Source organism: Cervus elaphus, chromosome 2 (genome assembly GCF_910594005.1).
Source record: "Cervus elaphus chromosome 2, mCerEla1.1, whole genome shotgun sequence".
NCBI classification, from domain to species: domain Eukaryota; kingdom Metazoa; phylum Chordata; class Mammalia; order Artiodactyla; family Cervidae; genus Cervus; species Cervus elaphus.
In genome coordinates, this window is record NC_057816.1 from 38052526 (window position 1) to 38073516 (window position 20991).

The 20991-nt window shown below is 38.7% G+C and overlaps 1 protein-coding gene across 31 annotated transcripts in view; it reads right to left on the reverse strand.

Annotated features, from left to right (window-relative positions):
- DLG2 (discs large MAGUK scaffold protein 2) overlaps positions 1 to 20991 on the reverse strand; it is a 2231561-nt gene that overhangs the window by 598925 nt on the left and 1611645 nt on the right. For all 31 annotated transcript variants that reach the window (XM_043918879.1, XM_043918871.1, XM_043918860.1 and 28 more), the window contains one exon: positions 15720 to 15856. In XM_043918879.1, the coding sequence (XP_043774814.1) occupies positions 15720 to 15856 (137 nt within the window). The remainder of the gene's footprint in view (positions 1 to 15719; positions 15857 to 20991) is intronic.

Genomic DNA, 20991 nt, shown 5'->3' on the forward strand with positions numbered 1-20991 from the left:
TCCAGGTTATAGCTCCATGGGGCTTCCCTGGTGGCTCAGATGGTAAAGAATCTGTCTGCAATGCAGGAGACCTGGGTTCGACCCCTGAGTCTGAACGATACACTGGAGAAGGGAATGGCTACCCACTCCAGTATCGCTCCATGAGGTAGACATTAATAATCAGACCTATTTTGGGAAAAACTAATATCTGAAGAGGTTAACGCCACAACAGAGAGGTCACGCAGCCTCCAAGTGGCAAAGTTACCAGTTGGATTACAGTCCTGCTGAAAAGATGAAAACGAGACAGCCCTTGAGTGCTGGTTCCTCGGACTTACATTATCTGTTCTGTCTTCCTTTAGGAGAACAGAATCTCTTTCTAAGTTTGCATACAGAAGTGATGTGAATGCCTAAGTGTTATAAAAGCTTGAGCAATCATTACTCTTCTTGCTGAATCCAGCAATGACAACATGTTGCGTCAGCCAAACACACTGACAAAGTCAAAAATAAATAAAATGGAAAGTTGCTTGATATATCTGTTTCTTCAAAACCTTTTTATATGTTTGACCAAACACTTTTTTTTAAGGACTACCACTTGTACCTAGATAATGAATATTTACAAATAATGCTCATATAGAGTGGTTTAAAATGTAGAGAAATGCCTTATCTTAAAAGATGGTTGCTAAGGTAGCTCTGAGTACTGTGACCACATACCCCAGAAACATCTATATTGGAGAAAGAGAAGAGGGGAAGAATTTATTGCCATAAACAGAGAGGATGACAAGCCAATGGACAAAGACCCTAAAGGCCAGAAACCAACTGGATTAGATTACAAGTGGCGCAAAAGCTCTGTTTCTGACAGGGCTCACTGTCTCTCTCCCCAGGATATAGAAGCACACAGCTCATTAGATTATCAGTGAAAAGGAGATGTGGCCAGCACTTATTACATTGCACTTCTCCCATCTTTACGTTGAGCCTTGAAACAAGCTAGAAGATGTTATGTTTAAGTGTGTTTTCTGAGAATGACTCCCTTAACAGACTCTCAGACCACCAGGAAATAATCTTCAGAGCAGAAAACAGAAGCTGAGGAGAGGTTGGAAGTGAGGAGTGAGGAAAGAGAGCATACTGGGGGGAAATGCCAGTAATTTAAAGCAGTAGTAGTTCAGTCAGATTCTATTTGGTGACTATGAAGTGTTGGAAAATCCACACTGATTTCCATCGTGGGAGAGATGTGTGATCCTGGCAAAAGAATGTAGTGGTTAAGAGCGTATGCTTTTGAGTTACACAAACCAGGACTTGTCGTGGTCCTGACACTACCTAGTTGACTTTGGGAAACGTATTTAACCTACCTAGCCTCAGTTTTGACAAAATAGGTATGAGAATAATCACTGCCTCAAATGGGTTACTGATTTAAATATACTGACCCATGTAAAGTGGCAGGCTCATTAAAGTACTCATTATTGTTAGCTCCTGTTACTACTACCATTGTCATCATCCATCTCTCTTCTCAGGAAACAGGAATTCTTGGTGAAAATTTCCGCTGAGCATTTTCCTGTAAACATCTGCGAACTGATGAGTTTAATTAGAGTACTGTTGATGAGGCTTCTGTGCGGTCTTTTAAAAAATTCAGAATAGTACAGGATCTGGACCCAAAAAGTGCTCTTTTGTGCTGAAGTCTTCAAAATGTTTTTCACGAAAGTGGGTTTATTTGGGTTAATTATATGTGTGCATTATCCTCTGAACTCTCAAGATAAAGGGCCTACAGCTGGAGCTGATTGTACATAGAGAGAAGGGACATTATACTGATTGGCTGGGTGCTCTTTTCATTGTTTTTCATTGTTTTTTTCCTTTTCTTTTTCCTTTTTTTTTTTGCATCAAGTATCTGCCTATCATGGTGAACACTGAGCAACTGGCCCGGTTTCAGAAAAAAAATCATGTGCATTTGAATGAAGTGTTTCTGTGGGGTGTGCAACATAGAAGGGACACGTGTGCAGCCTGGCCGTGTGTTTCAATAGGACAGAGGGCCGAGGCCAAGACAGAGAGATTGGAGGTGAGATGACTCATTCTCTCAAATGGAAGAGGGAGCATGATGCTGACAAAGGAGGCTGAAGAAAGAGGTGCCCGGAGACTTGTAAGAAAGGAAGATGGCAAGTGTTATGGGAATTCAAGTAAGTGTTAGCAAATACACATGTGATGGTACAAAGGTGGGAGGTGTGGGGGCATGAGAGGGTGTGATAGGAGAAATGAGCTATGTGCAGATGGCGAGACACTGACCTTTCCATATTCATTCAGGAATAGCAACGTGGTGAGATGAACTGGGAGTATTAGCAACACAAAAGTTGCACTAAGACACAGAACAAGGAAATGTGAGATCTAGAAACACTGTAAAAAAAAAATTACAGATTCCAGGCTCAGCTGGTAAAGAATCCGCCTGCAGTGCAGGAGACCCGGGTTCAATCCCTGGGTTGGGAAGATCCCCTGAAGAAGGGAATGGCAACCCACTCCAGTATTCTGGCCTAGAGAATTCCGGCCTGGGTTGCAAACAGTCAGACAGGACTGAGTGACTTTCACTTTTTTGAGGCTTCCATGATAGCTCAGTTGGCAAAGAATCTGCCTGCAATGTGGGAGACCTGGGTTTGATCCCTGGGTTGGGAAGATCCCCTGGAGAAGGGAAAGGCTCCCCACTCCAGTATTCTGGCCTTCAGAGTTTCATGGACTGTGTAGTCCATGGGGTTGCAAAGACTTGGACACCACTGAGCAACTTTCACCTCACTTAAATGTTAACTTTTCAAAAAGAAGACAAAGCAGATAATCATTATATTGCAAAAACAATTAAAAAGGGGACCAATCTACTGTAGCAAGGTCAATGATATGAAAATAAAGCTGCATAAACCAAAGACTGAAATCTTTGCAGTTCATTGCAATTAACTGTAAATTTAATATTATTTAAAACAAAGTTTGTTTTAAAAATCACAATGAATACATAAGGTATGTTAATAATAGTTACTATGAATAACACTTTCTTATGCAATGAGCATGCATTAGTAATGGTTAGAAAAAAATTAACTATTTTTCAAATGAACAAGAACTAAAACCTTAAATAAGGGAGAATAGAAATTAAGTGCAGTAGTCTCTTTATGAAACACACATAATATGATCTGATGAGTAACAGAAAATGGGAATGGGAAAGAAGGAAGTTGATTTATCACACCCAGTGACTAGTTAGATTTATGAGAAATAATAGCCATATTTAAAACCTAGGTGTTTTTAAAAATAAAGGCAACCTGGTATAATGAGAGTTATTTTGAATGTAGACTCTGATCTGCTATCAGTTTATAGTTTTATGAATTTTGTAGTTAACATATTTACTGAGTATTAATTTTCTTCTAGTCATATATGGATGTGAGACTTGGACCATAAAGAGAACTGAGTGCCAAAGAATTGATGCTTTTGAATTGTGGCGCTGGAAAAGATTCTGAAGAGTCCTTTGGACAGCAAGGAGATCAAACCAGTCAATCCTAAAGGAACTCAACCATGAATATTCACTGTAAGGAATGATACTGAAGCCGAAGCTCTAATACTCTGGCCACCTGATGCAAAAAACAGACTCACTGGAAAAGGGTCTGATGCTGGAAAGACTGAAGACAAAAGGAGCAGAGGGCAGCAGAGGATCAGATGTTCAGACAGCACCACTGAATCAATGGCCATGAATCTGAGCAAACTCCGCGAGATGGTGAAGGACAGGGAAGCCTGGCGTGCTGCAATCTATGGGGTTGCAAAGAGTTGGACGTGACTCAGGACTGAACAACACATGTTTACTGAATATTAATTTTCTTCTGTGTAAAATAGGGTAATACTGATTGATTTACTTGTGTTTTAGAGAATTAAACGATACCATGAACCTGAAAAGACACTATAATATAAAGCAGCATATGAGTAACAATCAAACTTCATAATCAGACATGGTACTTCTGTTGATCCTAATGTGGGAAATAGTTTTTTCCTGTTCAAGGTTCTTTCTAAGAAAATGATCTTACTGACTGCTGCAGTGCCTCTATCCATTTTGAAGACTGACCTTCTCAAGGGCAAAGATCAGATTGTTTTCATCTTTGTACTCCCTCAGCTGATACACTGTAAACAGAGGTACCTAATAAATATTGAAATATCCACTAAATAAGTTTGAAAAACTAATGTGGCATATCAAAGGAAAAGTAATAAAAATTTCCTATTTTAAGGAAGAATGAGGCATTTGTATTGTGCTTCTATTTTCCATTTGTGGGCTGACTCAGAGAGGGGAGGATAAAGAATGAAGGTCATTTTATTGGACACTCACTGTGTGTCAGGCATGGGACATAAGAATGAAAGACTGGGACAAAACATGAGCGCCAGGTCACATCAGCTTATGAGGGACATAATCAAAGCTTCAACAGTGTGGATTTCTTCCTCCTTCATTAATCATTGATGTATTTCTTAATCTTTCATTCCATAGACAGAGAGAGAGAGCAAGTGCCAGTGATGTTTTGATTGACTCCAGCTTTCTCTATGGCAGCAGTCAGCAAATGAACAGCATGATAGGGACTCCAGGGCAATCAGCTGGGTGCAGGAAGAAATATTAAAATTTTTATTAATGTTTATCACATTGATCTTCACCTATTGTTTTGTGCATGTTCAGTAAAGTCATGCCTGACTCTTTCGACCCCAAGGACTGCAGCTCACCAGGCTCCTCTGTCCATGGGATTTTTCAGACAATAATACTGAAGTGGGGTGCCATTTCCTACTTCATTTTCTTTTGTGTGTGTATGGTTTAAAATGTGTATAATACGTTACCATAACAACATATGAATGCAGTTTAAAGTAGAGAAATATATACTAGAGGAAACTTTTTGTGTTTTACTGATGGGGTGTGCTTTTAACAAAAAGAATTTTAAAACTACTCCTCTGTAGTAGCTACCAATATATGATGACTAGAGCAAGTTTTATTAACAGGGTTATTAAACTGAATATAAGCAAAAGAAATAATATAATAGAAGGCTTTACTCCTTTATATAAAAGCTCTTTATGTTAAACCCTCTAACCCTTAAATAAAATATACCATTGTATTTGCATTATGTTGTAATTTTAATGCACTTGAGAAATTAAAAGGGAGTCCAAGAAATAATGCTTCCCTGGTGGCTCAGTGGTAAAGAACCTGCCTGCTCATGCAGGAAACCGTGGGCTCGATCCCTGGGTTGGGAAGATCCCCTGGAGAAGGAAATGGCAACCCACTCCAGTATCCTTGCCTGAGAAACCCCATGGACAGAGGAACCTGGTGGGCTACAACCCATGAGATCGCAAAAGAGTCAGACACAGCCTAGTGCCTAAACAACGACAACAACAACCAGGAAATAGTTATCCAGATTTTTTTTTCTTAGTGTTTCAGAAGGTATTCTAACTACAGGAGACACAGTCTGAAGGGTGAACTATTTCTAAATGTCTTTCAACCCATTACTGGAAATTGTTAAATGATGCTAAACCAGCTAGATAGACTGAGCATTAGTTACCTTGGAAATTACCCTCAGCAGTGGAGCAGCAGAGCCGCGTAGGATGGGATTAAGTCAAGGCGGGACTGTGGTTCTTAACCTGGCCGCACATTATTAACAGACTCATTTAGAAAACTTAAAAAATAAATAAATAAAAATGAGGCATGTTTCCTACCCCAGAGATTCTGGTTTGATTATTCAGAGTTGACTGAGGCCTGGGCATGCATAGCATTCAAGAGCTTACCATGAGATTCAAACATATAACCAAGATTGAGAACCAGAGGGGTTGAGTAAACTGCTGAAAGGACTGTGGTTTTAGAAAATTGTTATCTGGGTCTGAATCTAATTTTGCAATTTATTCATTATATAATATTGAAAATCTGTTTGCATCTTTGAGGTCCAACTTTCTCTTCTGGAAAGTAAGAGCAGCAGCAATGACTGCCCTATCCATCTCTCAGGTGTTGGAGTCAGGAGGTTCTGGGGGTGAAAGATCTTCTTAAAGAGGAAATGGTGTCCTGGTAGGAGGAAAGAGCTCTCTGCAGAGGCAGTTATAGCTTTCAGTTCTTATCTAAGGTTGGCCTAAACCAAGTGCTTTAAAGTCCTTTTCATTATTCGGATAATTTCTACATATCTGCATGGTCTTCAAGATGAGCTTCTTATTGATATTTGGGTGAAACAAAGTGGTACTGGGTCCTCACAACTAATACTCATTCAGAATATTAAACTGCTTCTACTCATCCTCCCTAAATCTATTTATGTCCTTACCATACAATGTAGATTTTGGAATAAAAATAAGAATTGCTCACACATAGCACATACCAGAGTGACTCCACTAAAAACTAGGTGTCTCATAAGTGTTTCTTAAAAAAAAAAAAGGTTTCATAATAGAATATATTTGAAAGCTATGGTACTAATCAAAGTTAAATTAGTTCCTTGACTGGAAGACTTCACAGACTCTGAAACACACTAAAGTTCGTTGATAATCTACAAGCGAGGTGAGATACCAGTTGACTTATTTGACTATAGATTCTTTTCTTTTTAATGTTTTTCTTAAATTTTACGTATTTACTTATGGCTGTGCTGGGTCTTCATAGACGCATGCGGGCTTTCTCTAGCTGCGGCAAGCAGCGGCTACTCTCCAGCAGTGGTCCAAGGGCTTCTCACTGCTGTGGATTCTTTTGTTGTGGAGTGTGGGCTCTAGGGCAATGGGCTTCATCACAGCTATGAAGCCTGTGTGTCCTAGAAGCCATGCTTAGTAGCCTGTTGGCATGTGGAATCTTCCCAGACCAGGGTTCAAACTTGTGTCTCCTGCATTGGCAGGCAGATTCTTAACCACTGGATCACCAGGGAAGTCCTATAGATCTTTTCATGTGACACAGGCATGAGACTAGTATTTTAAAACATACTTGGGTAACACTGATCTAAGGCAACCAAAGATGGATGTGAGTTGCCCAAGATCAATTAGGTAGAGTTAATGCTGGCTGCCTGGGACTTCAATCTAGTGATCTTATCTTTGAGTCCATTGCTTTTCCTTGTTATTTCAATGCCTCATTTACCTTTCCTCTTGTCTACCAGCTTCCTTTTAAGCAAATGAAACAGACCTTCTTTCTGTAAAAGATGTAAAAGTTCTCTTACTGACAGTTTTTTCTTCAACTGTCAAGCAAATCTTACAGAAAAAAGAGACTAATATAAATTTCAAACCACAAGGTGACAAGGGGCTTTACTGATTAACAGCTGCTGCAGAGAAGACAATTAGATGACCTGAGTGTGTATACGTCACGTGTGCTAAGTTGCTTCAGTTGTGTCCAGCTCTTGGTGACCCCACGGACTGTAGCCACTGGGCTCCTCTGTCCATGGGATTCTCCAGGCAAGAATGGTGGAGTGGGTTGCCATTTCCTTCTCCAGGGGATCTTCCCGACCCAGGGATCAAACCTGGGTCTTTTACATCTCTGACTTTGGCAGCAGGTTCTTTACCACTAGCTCCAACATTGAGCTCCAATACACTGGCCACCTGATGTGAAGAGCTGACTCACTGGAAAAGACCCAGATATTGGGCAAGACTGAAGGCAGGAGAAGGGGATGACAGAGGATGAGATGGTTGGATCATATCTCCAACTCAATGAACATGAGTTTGAGCAAACTGCAGGAGTTGGTGATAGACAGGGAAGCCTGGCGTGCTGCAGTCCGTGGGGTTGCAAAGAGTTGGATATGACTTAGCGACTGAACAACAACAGATTCAAGGTTTCTGGTATTGTGTAAAAAAAGATGAAGATCACATTTCTGTCACATATGTGGTTCTATGTATCACCGTGGCAGGGTTTATTAAAAACCACTGTGTAAAAATAAATGAAAGAATTGGAAAATTATCAACACTGTTAACCTCCGACCATCTGTTCCATAAAGTTCAAGGCCAACAGGTAATCTATTCAGTCCAAGACTACAAAAGTAATCTACTGGTACAATCCATTAAAATCAGATGTCACTGGCATTTGAAAAAACAATAAAAAAAATTATAGTGAATGATACTAAATGCCAAGTAGCAGGGGATATTTAAAACGTTGCTATTTTGATAAGGAGAATATATACTACGCATCTGGGTTAGCCATGAAACATCAGAGAGGTCTGACGTTAAGGTCACTTTATTTAAAACACTAAGGGGTTTATTGCAAAGGTGACAGGAAATAAATATAAAGGTCAGATGCAATAATCCTGCCTTTTTTAAAGTGGAAGAATAATATTATAAAGAATCAAAAGAGGTTTTGTTAAAAGGGTAATCTTTGCAGAGGATAAATGTATGTACGGCAAAATTTACTGTAAGAGTGACAGGAAAAACACAAAACATCTTAAAAAATGGAGACATGGAGAACAGGCAAGGCATAACTTTTCAAACAAATGTGGAGGAAGAATTAGCATTCATCATTGAGTTTCCAAGGGAGGAAGATTTAATAAATGGAGAGAAGTATCAGGAAACACATTTTTATTTTATTTTAAGGAAAATGATGGCTAGTATCTAATAGATAGCTCCGAGAACTCGTTCAGTTCTCCGTCCTTAGGGAATTCTGGCAGAGGTGAGGGACTGTTTCACAGGATTGTGCTTCCGTGGTATTCTGATGTAGCAAATGAGAGTTGGAATAAGATAACATGTAAGATAGATACCTTTCAGTTCTGAGATACAAGAAACACTTAGGGGAAAAAGTACTCACTTTTCAGCTGAGAAACTGAAAGGTTTATTCCTAAGGATCTCCCCACCACCACCAAAAGATCATGCTTTCACGGCAGGGTAGATGCTGGAAAACTTCCTGAATGAGGGTGATCTAGCCACAGACATCTAAAGAAGTTAATGGAGTTTCACGTTAGGTCAGTTTACTTACAGAACTATGAATGATTTTTTCCTAAGAAGTGAGAGAAGGGAGTGGCACACATTGTTTTAGAAAAAAGAATATCTATTTAGAGAAAAACAGTGTGGTACAGCTGGTAGATCACAGAATCTAAATTATTCACACTTCCTTTGGGGAAGGAGATTAGGAGAGGAGAAAGATAAAGAAGATGCAAATGTAGGGTTGTGAAGGGAAGAAGTGGTGGATAGGAGTGACATAAGAAGAGAATTAATAAATACTTTGGTTGAAGCAAGATAATTCGTCTTTTGGGAAGGTTTCTGTGATTTTTTTTTCTGTATGCTCTCTCTCAGGGTCATTTTTCTTTCAGAATTTTATAAAATGAATCATTTTCTTTCATTTCCAGATTCAGCTTGGCAATTGCCTTGGAACTACTAATTAGGTTTTACTTACGTAAGAGGAGAGAGACCTATTATTGTTGAAGGTTCATTTTTTCTTAAAGACTATGCCTTAACATTCAAAACGGTTAAGGATTATGTCACAGCTATTTTGGAAATCATTATATCTACAATGAATCTCAAGAAAATGATAATGGAAAAATAACTTGGTGCCTGGAAAATCCTTTGACAGAATTAGTTAGACTTTGAGGTTTTTTTTTTATTATTATTTTTAAGAATTTGAATATAAAGCTAAAAATTTAAAGAGAACTTCAAGATATCAGCACACCTCTAGCATGACATTGTAATAGCAGTAGTTAAAGAAATACAAGCGGTCCAGAAGAGTTATCTACATCCAAATTCTTATAGAACAATGAGACAAAGGTCAAATCAATCACTATCTATGACACACCATGGGAGGGAATGGCAAACCGCTCCAGTATTTTTGCCGTGAGAACTCCATGAACAGTATGAAAAGGCAAAAAGATATAATGCCAGAAAATGAGCCCCACAGGTCAGAAGGCATCCAACACACTCCTGGGGAAAAGCAGAGGGCAATTACTTAATAGCTCCAGAAAGAATGAAGAGGCTGGGTCAAAGAGCAAATGACGCTGAGTTGCGGATGTGTCTGATGGTGAAAGTCAAGTCGGAGGCTGTAGAGAACAGTATTGCACAGGAACCTGGAATGTTAGGTCCATGAATCAAGGTAAACTGGAAGTGGTCCAGCAGGAGCTGGCAAGAGTGAACATTGCCATTTTAGGAATCAGTGAACTAAAGTGGACAGGGATGGGCGAATTTAATCCATATGGCTGTTATATCTGCTACTATGGGCAAGAATGCCTTAGATGAAATGGAGTAGCCTTCAAAGTGAACAAAAGAGTCCAAAATGCAGTACTTGGGTGCAATCTTAAAAATGACGGAATGATCTCGGTTCATTTCCAAAGCAACGTATTCAACATCACAGATCCAAGACTGCCCCAACCACTAATGCCAAAGAAGCTGAAGTTGAATGGTTTTATGAAGACCTACAAGACCTTCTAGAACTAACACCAAAAAAAAGATGTCCTTTTCATCATGCGGGATTGGAATGCAAAAGTAGGAAGTCAAGGGATACCTGGAGTAACAGGTAAGTTTGGCCTTGGTGTACAAAATGAAGCAAGGCAAAGGCTAATAGAGTTTTCTCAAGAGAACACACCAGTCATAGCAAACATCCTCTTACAACAACATGAGAAGACTCTGCACATGGACACCACCAGATGGTCAATACCGAAATCAGGTTGACTATATTCTTTGCACCCAAAAATGGAGAAGCTCTATACAGTCAGCAAAAACAAGACTGGGAGTTGATTGTGGCTCAGATCATGAACTCCTTATTGCCAAACTCAGACTTAAATTGAAGACAGTAGGGGAAACCACCAGGCCATTCAGGTATGACCTAAATCAAATCCCTTACTATTATACAGTGGAAGTGAGAAATAGATTCAAGAGATTAGATCTGATACACAGAGTGCCTGAAGAACTATGGACGGAGGTTCATGTCAGGAGGCAGTGATCAAGACCATCCCCAAGAAAAAGAAATGCAAAATGGCAAAATGGTTGTCTGAGGAGGCCTTACAAATAGCTGAGAAAAGAAGAGAAGTGAAAAGCAAAGGAGAAAGGGAAAGATATACCCAACTGAATGCAGAGTTCCAGAGAAGAGCAAGGAGAAGTAAGAAGGCCTTCTTAAATGAATGATTCAAAGAAGCAGAAGAAAACAGAATGGGAAAGAATAGAGATCTTTTCAAGAAAATTGGAGAGATCAAGGGAACATTTCATGGAAGGATGTGCACGCTTAAGGACAGAAATGGCAAGGACCTAATAGAAGCAAAGAGATTAAGAGGTGGCAAGAAAACACAGAGAACTATACAAAAAAGGTCTTCATGATCCGGATAACCATAATGGTGTGGTCACTCACCGAGAGCCAGACATCTTGGTGTGCAAAGTCAAGTGGGCCATAGGAAGCATTACTATGAACAAAGCTAGTGGAGGTGATGGAATTCCAGCTGCGCTAATTCAAATCCTGAAAGATGATGCTATTACAGTGTTGCACTCAATATATCAGCAAACTTGGAAAACTCAGCAGTGGTCACAGGACTGGAAAAGGTCAGTTTTCATTCCAATCCCAAAGAAAGGCAATGCTGAAGAATGTTCAAACCACCACACAATTGCACTCATTTCACATGCTAGCAAAGTAATGTTCAAAGTCCTTCAAGCCAGGCTTCAACAGTACATGAACCGAGAACTTCCAGAAGTACAAGCTGGGTTTTGAAAAGGCAGAGGAACCAGAGATCAAATTGCCACCATTCATTGGATCATAAAGAAAGAAAAGAAATTCCAGAAAAGCATCTACTTTTGCTTCATTGACTATGCTAAAGCCTTTGTGTGGATCACAACAAGCTGTGGAAAATTCTTAAAGACATGGAAATACAAGACCATCTTAACTGCCTTCTGAGAAACCTGTATGCAGGTTAAGAAGCAACAGTTAGAATCGGACATGGAGCAATGGACTGGTTCCAAATTGGGAAAGGAGTATGACAAGGCTGAACATCATGTGAAGTGTCAGGCTGGATGAATCACAAGCTGGAATCAAGATTTCTGGGATACATATCAATAACTTTAGATACGCAGATGATACCACTCTAATAGAGAGAAAGTGAAGAGGAACTAAAGAGCCTCTTGATGAGGATGAAAAAGGAGAGTGAAAAATCTGGCTTGAAACCCAATATTCAAAAACTAAGATCATGACATCTGGTCCCATCACTTCATGGCAAACAGAAGGGGAAAAAGTGGAAACAGTGACAGGTTTTATTTTGGGGTCTCCAAAATCACTGCTGACAGTGACTGTAGCCATGAAATTAAAAAGACACTTTCTCCTTGGAAAGAAAGCTATGACAAACCTAGACAGTGTATTAAAAAGCAGAGACTTCACTGTGCCAACAAAAGCCCATCTAGTCAAACCTATGGTTTTTCCAGTAGTCATGCACAGATGTGAGATTTGGACCATAAAGAAGGTTGAGTGCCAAAGAATGGATGCTTTTGAATTGTGGTGCTGGAGTAGACACTTGAATGTCCACTGGACTGCAAGGAGACTAAACCAGTTGATTAAAGGAAATCAACCATGAAAAATCACTGGAAGGACTGATGCTGCAGCTGAAGCTTCAATATTTTGGCCACCTGATGTGAAGAGCCAAGACACTGGAAAAGACCCTGATGCTGGGAAAGATTGAAGGCAAAAAGAGAAGAGTGCACAGAGGATGAGATGGTTAGTTAGCATCACTGACTCAGCTGGACATGAATTTGAACAAACTCTGGGAGAGAGTGAAAAACAGTGGAGCCTGGCAGGCTGCAGTCCACGGGGTTGCAAGAGGTGGACAAGACTTAGTGACCAAACAACAACAACATGACACATTACTCTACTATTTTTCAATCTAGTACTATGTAGAATATGAAGAGCACAGTTCATTCCATTTCAAAGTCAAGAAACAATAAAATTTGTCTTCTTGAGAGAAGCTGTTAGAGGGAGTTGCCTTATGTCTAAATAATACCTTTCTGTTTCAGAAGCAAAACATCATAGGTACCAACTTTCACATTGAAAGTAATAAAAAACAAGCAAACAAATTTCAGAACATCTCAAGAATGAAAATGGTAGTTCTACTATACACCCCATGGCCTATAAACAACAGTCTCTTTTTGTTGTTGTTTATTTGCTAAGTCATGCCTGACTCCCTGCAAGCCCACAGACTGCAGCATACCAGGCTTCCCTGTCTTAAACTTAAAATTTGCTAAGAAGGTAGATCTTGTGTTATGTGTTCTTACTATTTACACACAGAAAATAATAATAGTAAGAAGAAAAAACTGTGGGAAATGATGGATAATTTTATAGCCTTGAAGGTGGTGATAGTTTCATTAGTACATACTTATCTTCAAAGCCATGGAGTTGTATATATTAAATATGTAAGGCTTTTTACATGTCAATCATACCTCTAAATTGCTTTAAAAAAAGAAAACAAAATTGCAGTGACTTCAAGTGGTAAAGAAACCAAAAACTCTTAGTTGTGACTTTGACTAAAGTCATTAACGCCACATTTTTTTTGCCCAGTTTGACCATACTTTTTCTGCTGACAGAGTTCCTTCCTAAGTAGTGGCTATTGCCTGAGACATGACAGGTGCTCAGTCTATTACTTTTTAGATAAAGAAAGGAATGAATGAATGATGAAGGAAGGAAAGAGTTGTGATACTGGAGAAGACTCTAGGAAGGAGGTCTTCCTTTCTCAAGATTTCCTTGAGAGTCTCTTGGACTGCAAGGAGATCAAAGGTAGAAAGGAAATATTTGACTAACAAATTCTAGGAAACACATGCAAAGACCATGTTTGGTGGTTACAAGCATTTGAAATCCCATTCTGTCCACTGCTAACTCTATGACCATGGCCAAGCTAGTAAACCTCTCTATACCTCAGTTTCCCTCTGTGTATAAAAGAGGCTGTTGTGAAAAATACATGCTACATTACAGAAAAGCACTCTTAAAAGAACATAGAACATGGTAAATACCAAATAAATGCTAATTATCAAGACTAGTATTAAGCTTTTATCCAGATAATTCAATACAAAAATCATTGACACCTTTGAAATCAAGCCAGTGGGACTGCAAACAACCTGTCTAGAGTCCAGGGATGTGGGCACAATGAACTTTGAAGTTCAACCTCCAAAGCTTGCACATGTCTTAGAAATTACTATTCTGTTGAAAATGGTATAGGTTGATCCTTCATAAATTCTGTTGAAATGGTATAGGTTGATCCTTCATCATAAACACTTCTCATGAAAGTATTGGAGACACTGGCTCCTTGTGATAAAGACTTAAGACCCTGGTTTAAAAGGGCAGACATATGACTAGATATCCTTCTTGAGAGTTATCTTCCATTGATTTTCAGTATATTATTATCCTGTAGACTTGATATAAAACAGCAGATGGAGATGAAATGCTTTTATTACATGCGATCCCCCAGTATACTGCTTATAATTGCCTATATTTTGCTTTGCCTGCGTGTGTGGCTGCTAAGTTGCTTCAGTTGTGTCTGACTCTGTGACCTTATGGATTATAGCCTGCCAGGCTCCTCTGTCCATGGGATTCTCCAGGAAAGAATACTGGAGTGGGTTTCCATTTTTTTTCCTCCAGGGTATCTTCCTGACCCAGAGATCAAACCCACGTCTCCTGCGTTGGCAGGCAGGTTCTTTACCACTAGCACCCCCTGGGAAGCCCAGGAGTTTATCATATAACTCCACGGCTCAGAAACGGTGGTTGTGCATTGGTGTCAACCACTGTCTAAGACTCCTAAAGCATGCAAGCAGCTGGCAAATAAAACAGTAGAAAATCTGTCTGAAAGGAGAAGAGGAAGGATCCATTTACACATGTGACAGAACTCAAATTATGAATCCTTGGAAGTCAAGGACTGTCTATGCTGGTTGAACAGAGGAACACAGGGTGGCACAGAAATGTGCGTATCAATAAAGCAGATGGTGTTACTCCCGTTGCTAGGCAAAGCCCACCTCTCTACCAGTCTGGATTAAGTAGTCTCTCTGGCTGATAGGAGCTGGATTATATTGGAAGAACAACATATAATCTCTGTGCCTATGGAAACTGGTGAAAACTTAGATTTCTGCTTTTAAAACATCAGCAAATCAGATCCAATTATACCTGTACTTCTGATATCTCTTACAATGAAATCTGCTCTCTCTTCTTTTCTATTTCTACCAAGGTGACTGCTATGGACTGAATTGTGCTTTCTCCTCCCAAATTCTTATGTTGAAGTTCTAACCCGCAGCCTGACTATATTTGGAGGTAGGGTCTTTAGGAGGTGATTAATTGGGCTTCCCTGATGGCTCAGATGGTAAAGAATCCACCTGCAATGAAGGAGACCTGGGTTCAAGCCTGGGTTAGGAAGATCCACTGAAGAAGGGAATGGCAACCTACTCCAGTAATCTTGCCTGGGAAATTCCATGGACAGAGGAGCCTGGTGGGCTACAGTCCATGGGGTCACAAAGAGTTGGACACAACTGAGCACCTAAGCATAGCGCAAGGTTATTAATGAAATAACTTGAGGGTGGAGCTCTAATCTAATAGGACACATGACCTTATGAGAAGAGAAAGATCTCTCAGGACAAGCATAGAGAAAAGGCCATGGGAGGAAGCAGCAGGAAGACACTTGTCTGCAAGCCAAGAAGAGAGACCTCACCAGAAACTGAATGGGGCCAGAACTTTGCTCTTAAATTTCCCTGCTTCCAAAACTGTGAGAAAATGAAATTTGTGTTAAGTCACCTAGACTCTGCTATCTTGTAATGGCAGCCGAAAAGGACTATGCCAGTCATACACTGGAAAACAGCTTTATAAACATACACATAGTTTGAGTCACACCCACCATTAGCAGTCTGTCTCCTACTTGCAACCTTCCATCTTTCTGTGCAGCTCCTCCGTCGATAATTTTAGTGACATAAATGCTATTGTCTCCAGGGATGTGCTGGTTTCCCACACCTCCTGCAATACTGAAGCCTAAACCTACAGAAAAGGAACAGAAAAACAAAAGCCTTGTATTAGTTTAAGAAAGTGCTATTAGTCACACTTCAACAGTCAAAAAAAAAATTAATCTTTCATTTGTTACAACAGTAATAAATAACAATAAATTCTACTCTAATCAACTTTGCTCTTTAAATATTTGAAAGTTTGCTGATTAATGCCAATAAAGCAGAACACAAGTGTAGTCCTGACCACGTTTAGTCTATGGGCTCATCTTTGTTGATGCGGTTGTTACTCCAGCATAGCAAACAGAAGTACTGCCAATCATTTGGGTAGAGACCTAGATATTTTTGACATTTCAAAATGAAAAGTTCAGCCATTTGGACATTTGACAAACTCTGAGATAAGAGCCATGAGGAAGATACACTGGATATTGGTGTAATAATTTCAGAGAGAAGATAAGGATTTGTTCATTGCTTGCCCTTCATGTTTCCTTCTCTGGGCACCTTGTCATATTTTCAGACTTCCTGGCACTTCCTGTTATTAACTTGTAGTTAAAAAAGAATGAACACAAATGAATTATCCCTGCACACAGTCTAAAGAATAAAGAGATTATATACTTTGACTATATTATTTTTATAGCAAACCATGAAATATCAAATCATTTTTAAACATGGAAATTATCCATTTTGAGAGAAGAATTTTACACTGCTATGGCATATAAATTTCTTCCAGTTTTACTGATATATAATTGACATAGTACTATACAAAATTAAGGTACATAGCATGATGATCTGATTTATATACATCATGAAATGATTATCACAAGTTCAGTGAACATCCATCATAGATAGATACCAAATGAAAGAAACAGAAGCATATTTTTCCTTGTGATGAGAATTCTTAGGATTTCCTCTCTTAACTTTCATATCTAACATACAGCAGTGTTAATTATATTATGTTACATATTACACCCCTAGTATTATTTATCTTATAAGTGAAAATTTGTACCTTTGTTCTTCATCTAACTGCCCCTTCTCCTCACCCCTCAACTCTTGGTAATCACAAGCTTGATCTCTTCTTCTACGATTGAGTTTGCTTGTTTTTGAAGTATAACTGACCTACACTACTAGGCTAGTTCCTATTTACAACATAGTGATTAGATATTTCTATACATTTCAAAATAATCATCATAATAAGTCTAGTTGCAATATGTCACTGTACAAAAACATTACATAGTTATTGACTGTATTCCTCACATTGTGCATTTCATAATCATGACTCATTTATTTTGCAGGTGAAAGTTTGTACCTCTTAATCTTCCTCACCTATTTCTTCCCCATCCATCCACTTTTCTCTCCTCTGGCAACCACTTTTTTGTTCTCTGTATTTAGAGCTCTGTTTCCATTTTGCTATGTTTGTTCATTTGTTTTAGTTTTTAGATTTCACACATAAGTGAAATTATATATAGCATCTGTCTTTCTCTGTCTGACTTATTTCACTTAGCATAATATCCTCTAGGTCTATCCATGTTATCACAAACTTTTATTTATATTAAACTATGGAATGACAACAAGAATAGAGCTATTAAAAAATAATTATGAGGCCATTTTATTTTTTATTTTTTTAAAAATATTTTAATTTTTTAAATTTTCATTTATTTTTATTAGTTGGAGGCTAATTACTCTACAGTATTGCAGTGGTTTTTGTCATACATTGACATGAATCAGCCATGGATTTACATGTGTTCCCCATCCCGATCCCCCCTCCAGCCTCCCTCCCCATCCCATCCCTCTGGGTCTTCCCAGTGCATCAGCCCTGAGCACTTGTCTCATGCATCCAACCTGGGCTGGTGATCTGTTTCACCCTTGATAATATACATGTTTCGATGTTATTCTCTCAGATCATCCCATCCTCGCCTTCTCCCACAGAGTCCCAAAGTCTGTTCTGTACATCTGTGTCTCTTTTTCTGTTTTGCATATTGGGTTATCATTACCATCTTTTTAAATTCCATATATATGCGTTAGTATACTGTATTGGTCTTTATCTTTCTGGCTTACTTCACTCTGTATAATGGGCTCCAGTTTCCTCCATCTCATTAGAACTGATTGAAATGAATTCTTTTTAATGGCTGAGTAATATTCCGTGGTGTATATGTACCACAGCTTTCTTATCCATTCGTCTGCTGATGGGCATCTAGGTTGCTTCCATGTCCTGGCAATTATAAACAGTGCTGCGATGAACATTGGGGTGCACGTGTCTCTTTCAGATCTGGTTTCCTCGGTGTGTATGCCCAGGAGTGGGATTGCTGGGTCATATGACAGTTCTATTTCCAGTTTTTTAAGGAATCTCCACACTGTTCTCCATAGCGGCTGTACTAGTTTGCATTCCCACCAACAGTGTAAGAGGGTTCCCTTTTCTCCACACCCCCTCCAGCGTTTATCGCTTGTAGACTTTTGGGTAGCAGCCATCCTGACTGGCGTGTAATGGTACCTCGTTGTGATTTTGATTTGCATTTCTCTGATAATGAGTGATGTTGAGCATCTTTTCATGTGTTTGTTAGCCATCTGTATGTCTTCTTTGGAGAAATGTCTGTTTAGTTCTTTGGCCCATTTTTTGATTGGGTCATTTATTTTTCTGGAATTGAGCTTCAGGAGCTGCTTTTATATTTTTGAGATTAATCCTTTGTCTGTTGCTTTGTTTGCTATTATTTTCTCCCATTCTGAGGGCTGTCTTTTCACCTTGCTTATCGTTTCCTTTGTCGTGCAAAAGCTTTTAAGTTTCATTAGGTCCCATTTATTTATTTTTGCTTTTATTTCCAATATTCTGGGAGGTGGGTCATAGAGGATCCTGCTGTGATTTACGTCGGAGAGTGTTTTGCCTATGTTATTCTCTAGGAGTTTCATAGTTTCTGGTCTTACATTTAGATCTTTAATCCATTTTGAGTTTATTTTTGTGTATGGTGTTAGAAAGTGTTCTAGTTTCATTCTTTTACAAGTGGTTGACTAGTTTTCCCAGCACCACTTGTTAAAGAGGTTGTCTTTTTTCCATTGTATATCCTTGTATGAGGCCATTTTAAAAGAATAACTGATGAACTCTTTAAAAGTATAAGAACAAAAACCTTCTCAGAATATGACTGAATACATATTCAGTATAATACTTGTAGCATATACTTTCATTGTATTTGAAAATTATTATCATTAACATGCAATTCCTCAGAAAGGAAGATATAAATAAAAATTTTTGTTACTAAAGACAGAAAATTTCTGTAACTTATTTGTCTTAAGCAATTACTGCCCCTCCTCCAGTTTTAAAAAAATCACACACTTGTTTTATGAGGAAATAGTCTTAAAAAATTTTGGCACTTTATATAACAATAAAAAATACTCCATTTCACTATCCTTGTATTGAATAAATATTGAGCAGGGCTATATGCTGCTCTTAGGATAGCATAAATAATTAGTTAATGGAAAAATAATGGCATGGTAAATTATAAAGTAACACCTCTGGAATCATAGTTCAAGTGAAATTATTTTTTTATTAAATTAACTATAATAGTTAACAATAAAATAAAAATGGATTTAAATTGATGGGCACTTAAAGTAAGTGTTATTTAATTTCCTACTAGAGAGGTGACTATTCTTTATTGATGTTTTGACATTGTATAGATCTATAAATGTGTTTTTTTGCCTCATATTTAAAGATTTTGTATATCAAGTGAAAGATGACAAAGAGTAAGTAAAATGTCCCCAACTGGCATTTTCTATGAAATTGAAAATACATATCAGGTCATATTTTCCAAAACTTACTTCATATTTATATATGATTATAGGGAAGTTTAAAAAACATATCAATATTTACAAAAGCTTCATAGCCACCTGCTAGGATCAATCTACTACATTTACAATAGTACAAAAGTCATTCCAAACTGTGGACGAAACGTTAAAGAAAACCCAGGGACTCTGACCCACATCTACTACGCCAACAGTAAATGCCACAGCCGGGCTGAGACACAGAAGAGCTAAGAAAACAAATTACCACTGCAAACAAGTTTAAGTCCAACAAAGGGAATAACTATGTAGTTGACATTTGAAGTTGAAGATTTTACCAAGACAATGAAATCACTATGGATACTGTAGACATAAATATACCAGCTAAAAGGGAAATAACTTTTTCCCTCTAAGATTAGACTTAAGTACTTCTTAACTGGTGATTTTGCCTAAGATGAAGTAAAGTAATTTTAGTAAGAGCTAGAGAACTGCTCTAAAGGTACAGAACTAAACACTTCCCCTAATTTCTCTTACATAGATGGAACATGGCTATATTTAAAAATAATCAATATTTGCTCAACATTCAACCATTCAACATGATAAGTTAAATGTATAGCTTATGTCTATATCCAGAAGACAAGGTTATTTACAGGCAGAAGTATCCATCTGTGTTATAAAATAGAATCTGGTCCTGTCTATCCATCCATCCATTCCTTTATTCATTCATTCACTCACTCACTCACATATCCATTCATTCAACAAGCATCTCCTAAGTGCATACCATGCATTGTAAAACCAGCTGCTATTAACTGCAGCCAACATAAATGTAAAAAAAATGGATTGACCAGAAACACTATAGAAATAATGATCCATGAGTTCATAAGAGTAAGTGTGGTTGAACCTGGCTGAAGCAATGCTCTAAACTTAGCTGATGGTATTGATTTTTGGAGGGCTGCTCTAGGAAGGGGAAATGGCAACCCACTCCAGTGTTCTTCCCTGGAGAATCCCAGGGACAGGGGAGCCTGGTGGGCTGCAGAGGGACGGTGGAGCCTGATGGGCTGCCATCTATGGGGTCGCACAGAGTCGGACACGACTGAAGTGACTTAGCAGCAGCAGCAGCAGTAGCTCTATGAAGACACATGTGGGCTAGTCCCACGGAGCAATAAGCCCAAATCCAAATCATCAGTTTGGAGGCACTGGCTTCCTCACACACACTCTGCTAAAACAGGGGTAGTCTGCTTACTTTATAGGGCCATTGTCTCCCTTCATGTGTTCATATTTCACTCCTTCAATCCACTCTAGACACACTGATGGCCTTGATATTTCTAGAACACACCAGACACACTTCCATCTGAAGGCATTTGCTCTAGCTGTTACTGTTGCCTGGAACACTCTGCCTTCAGGGTG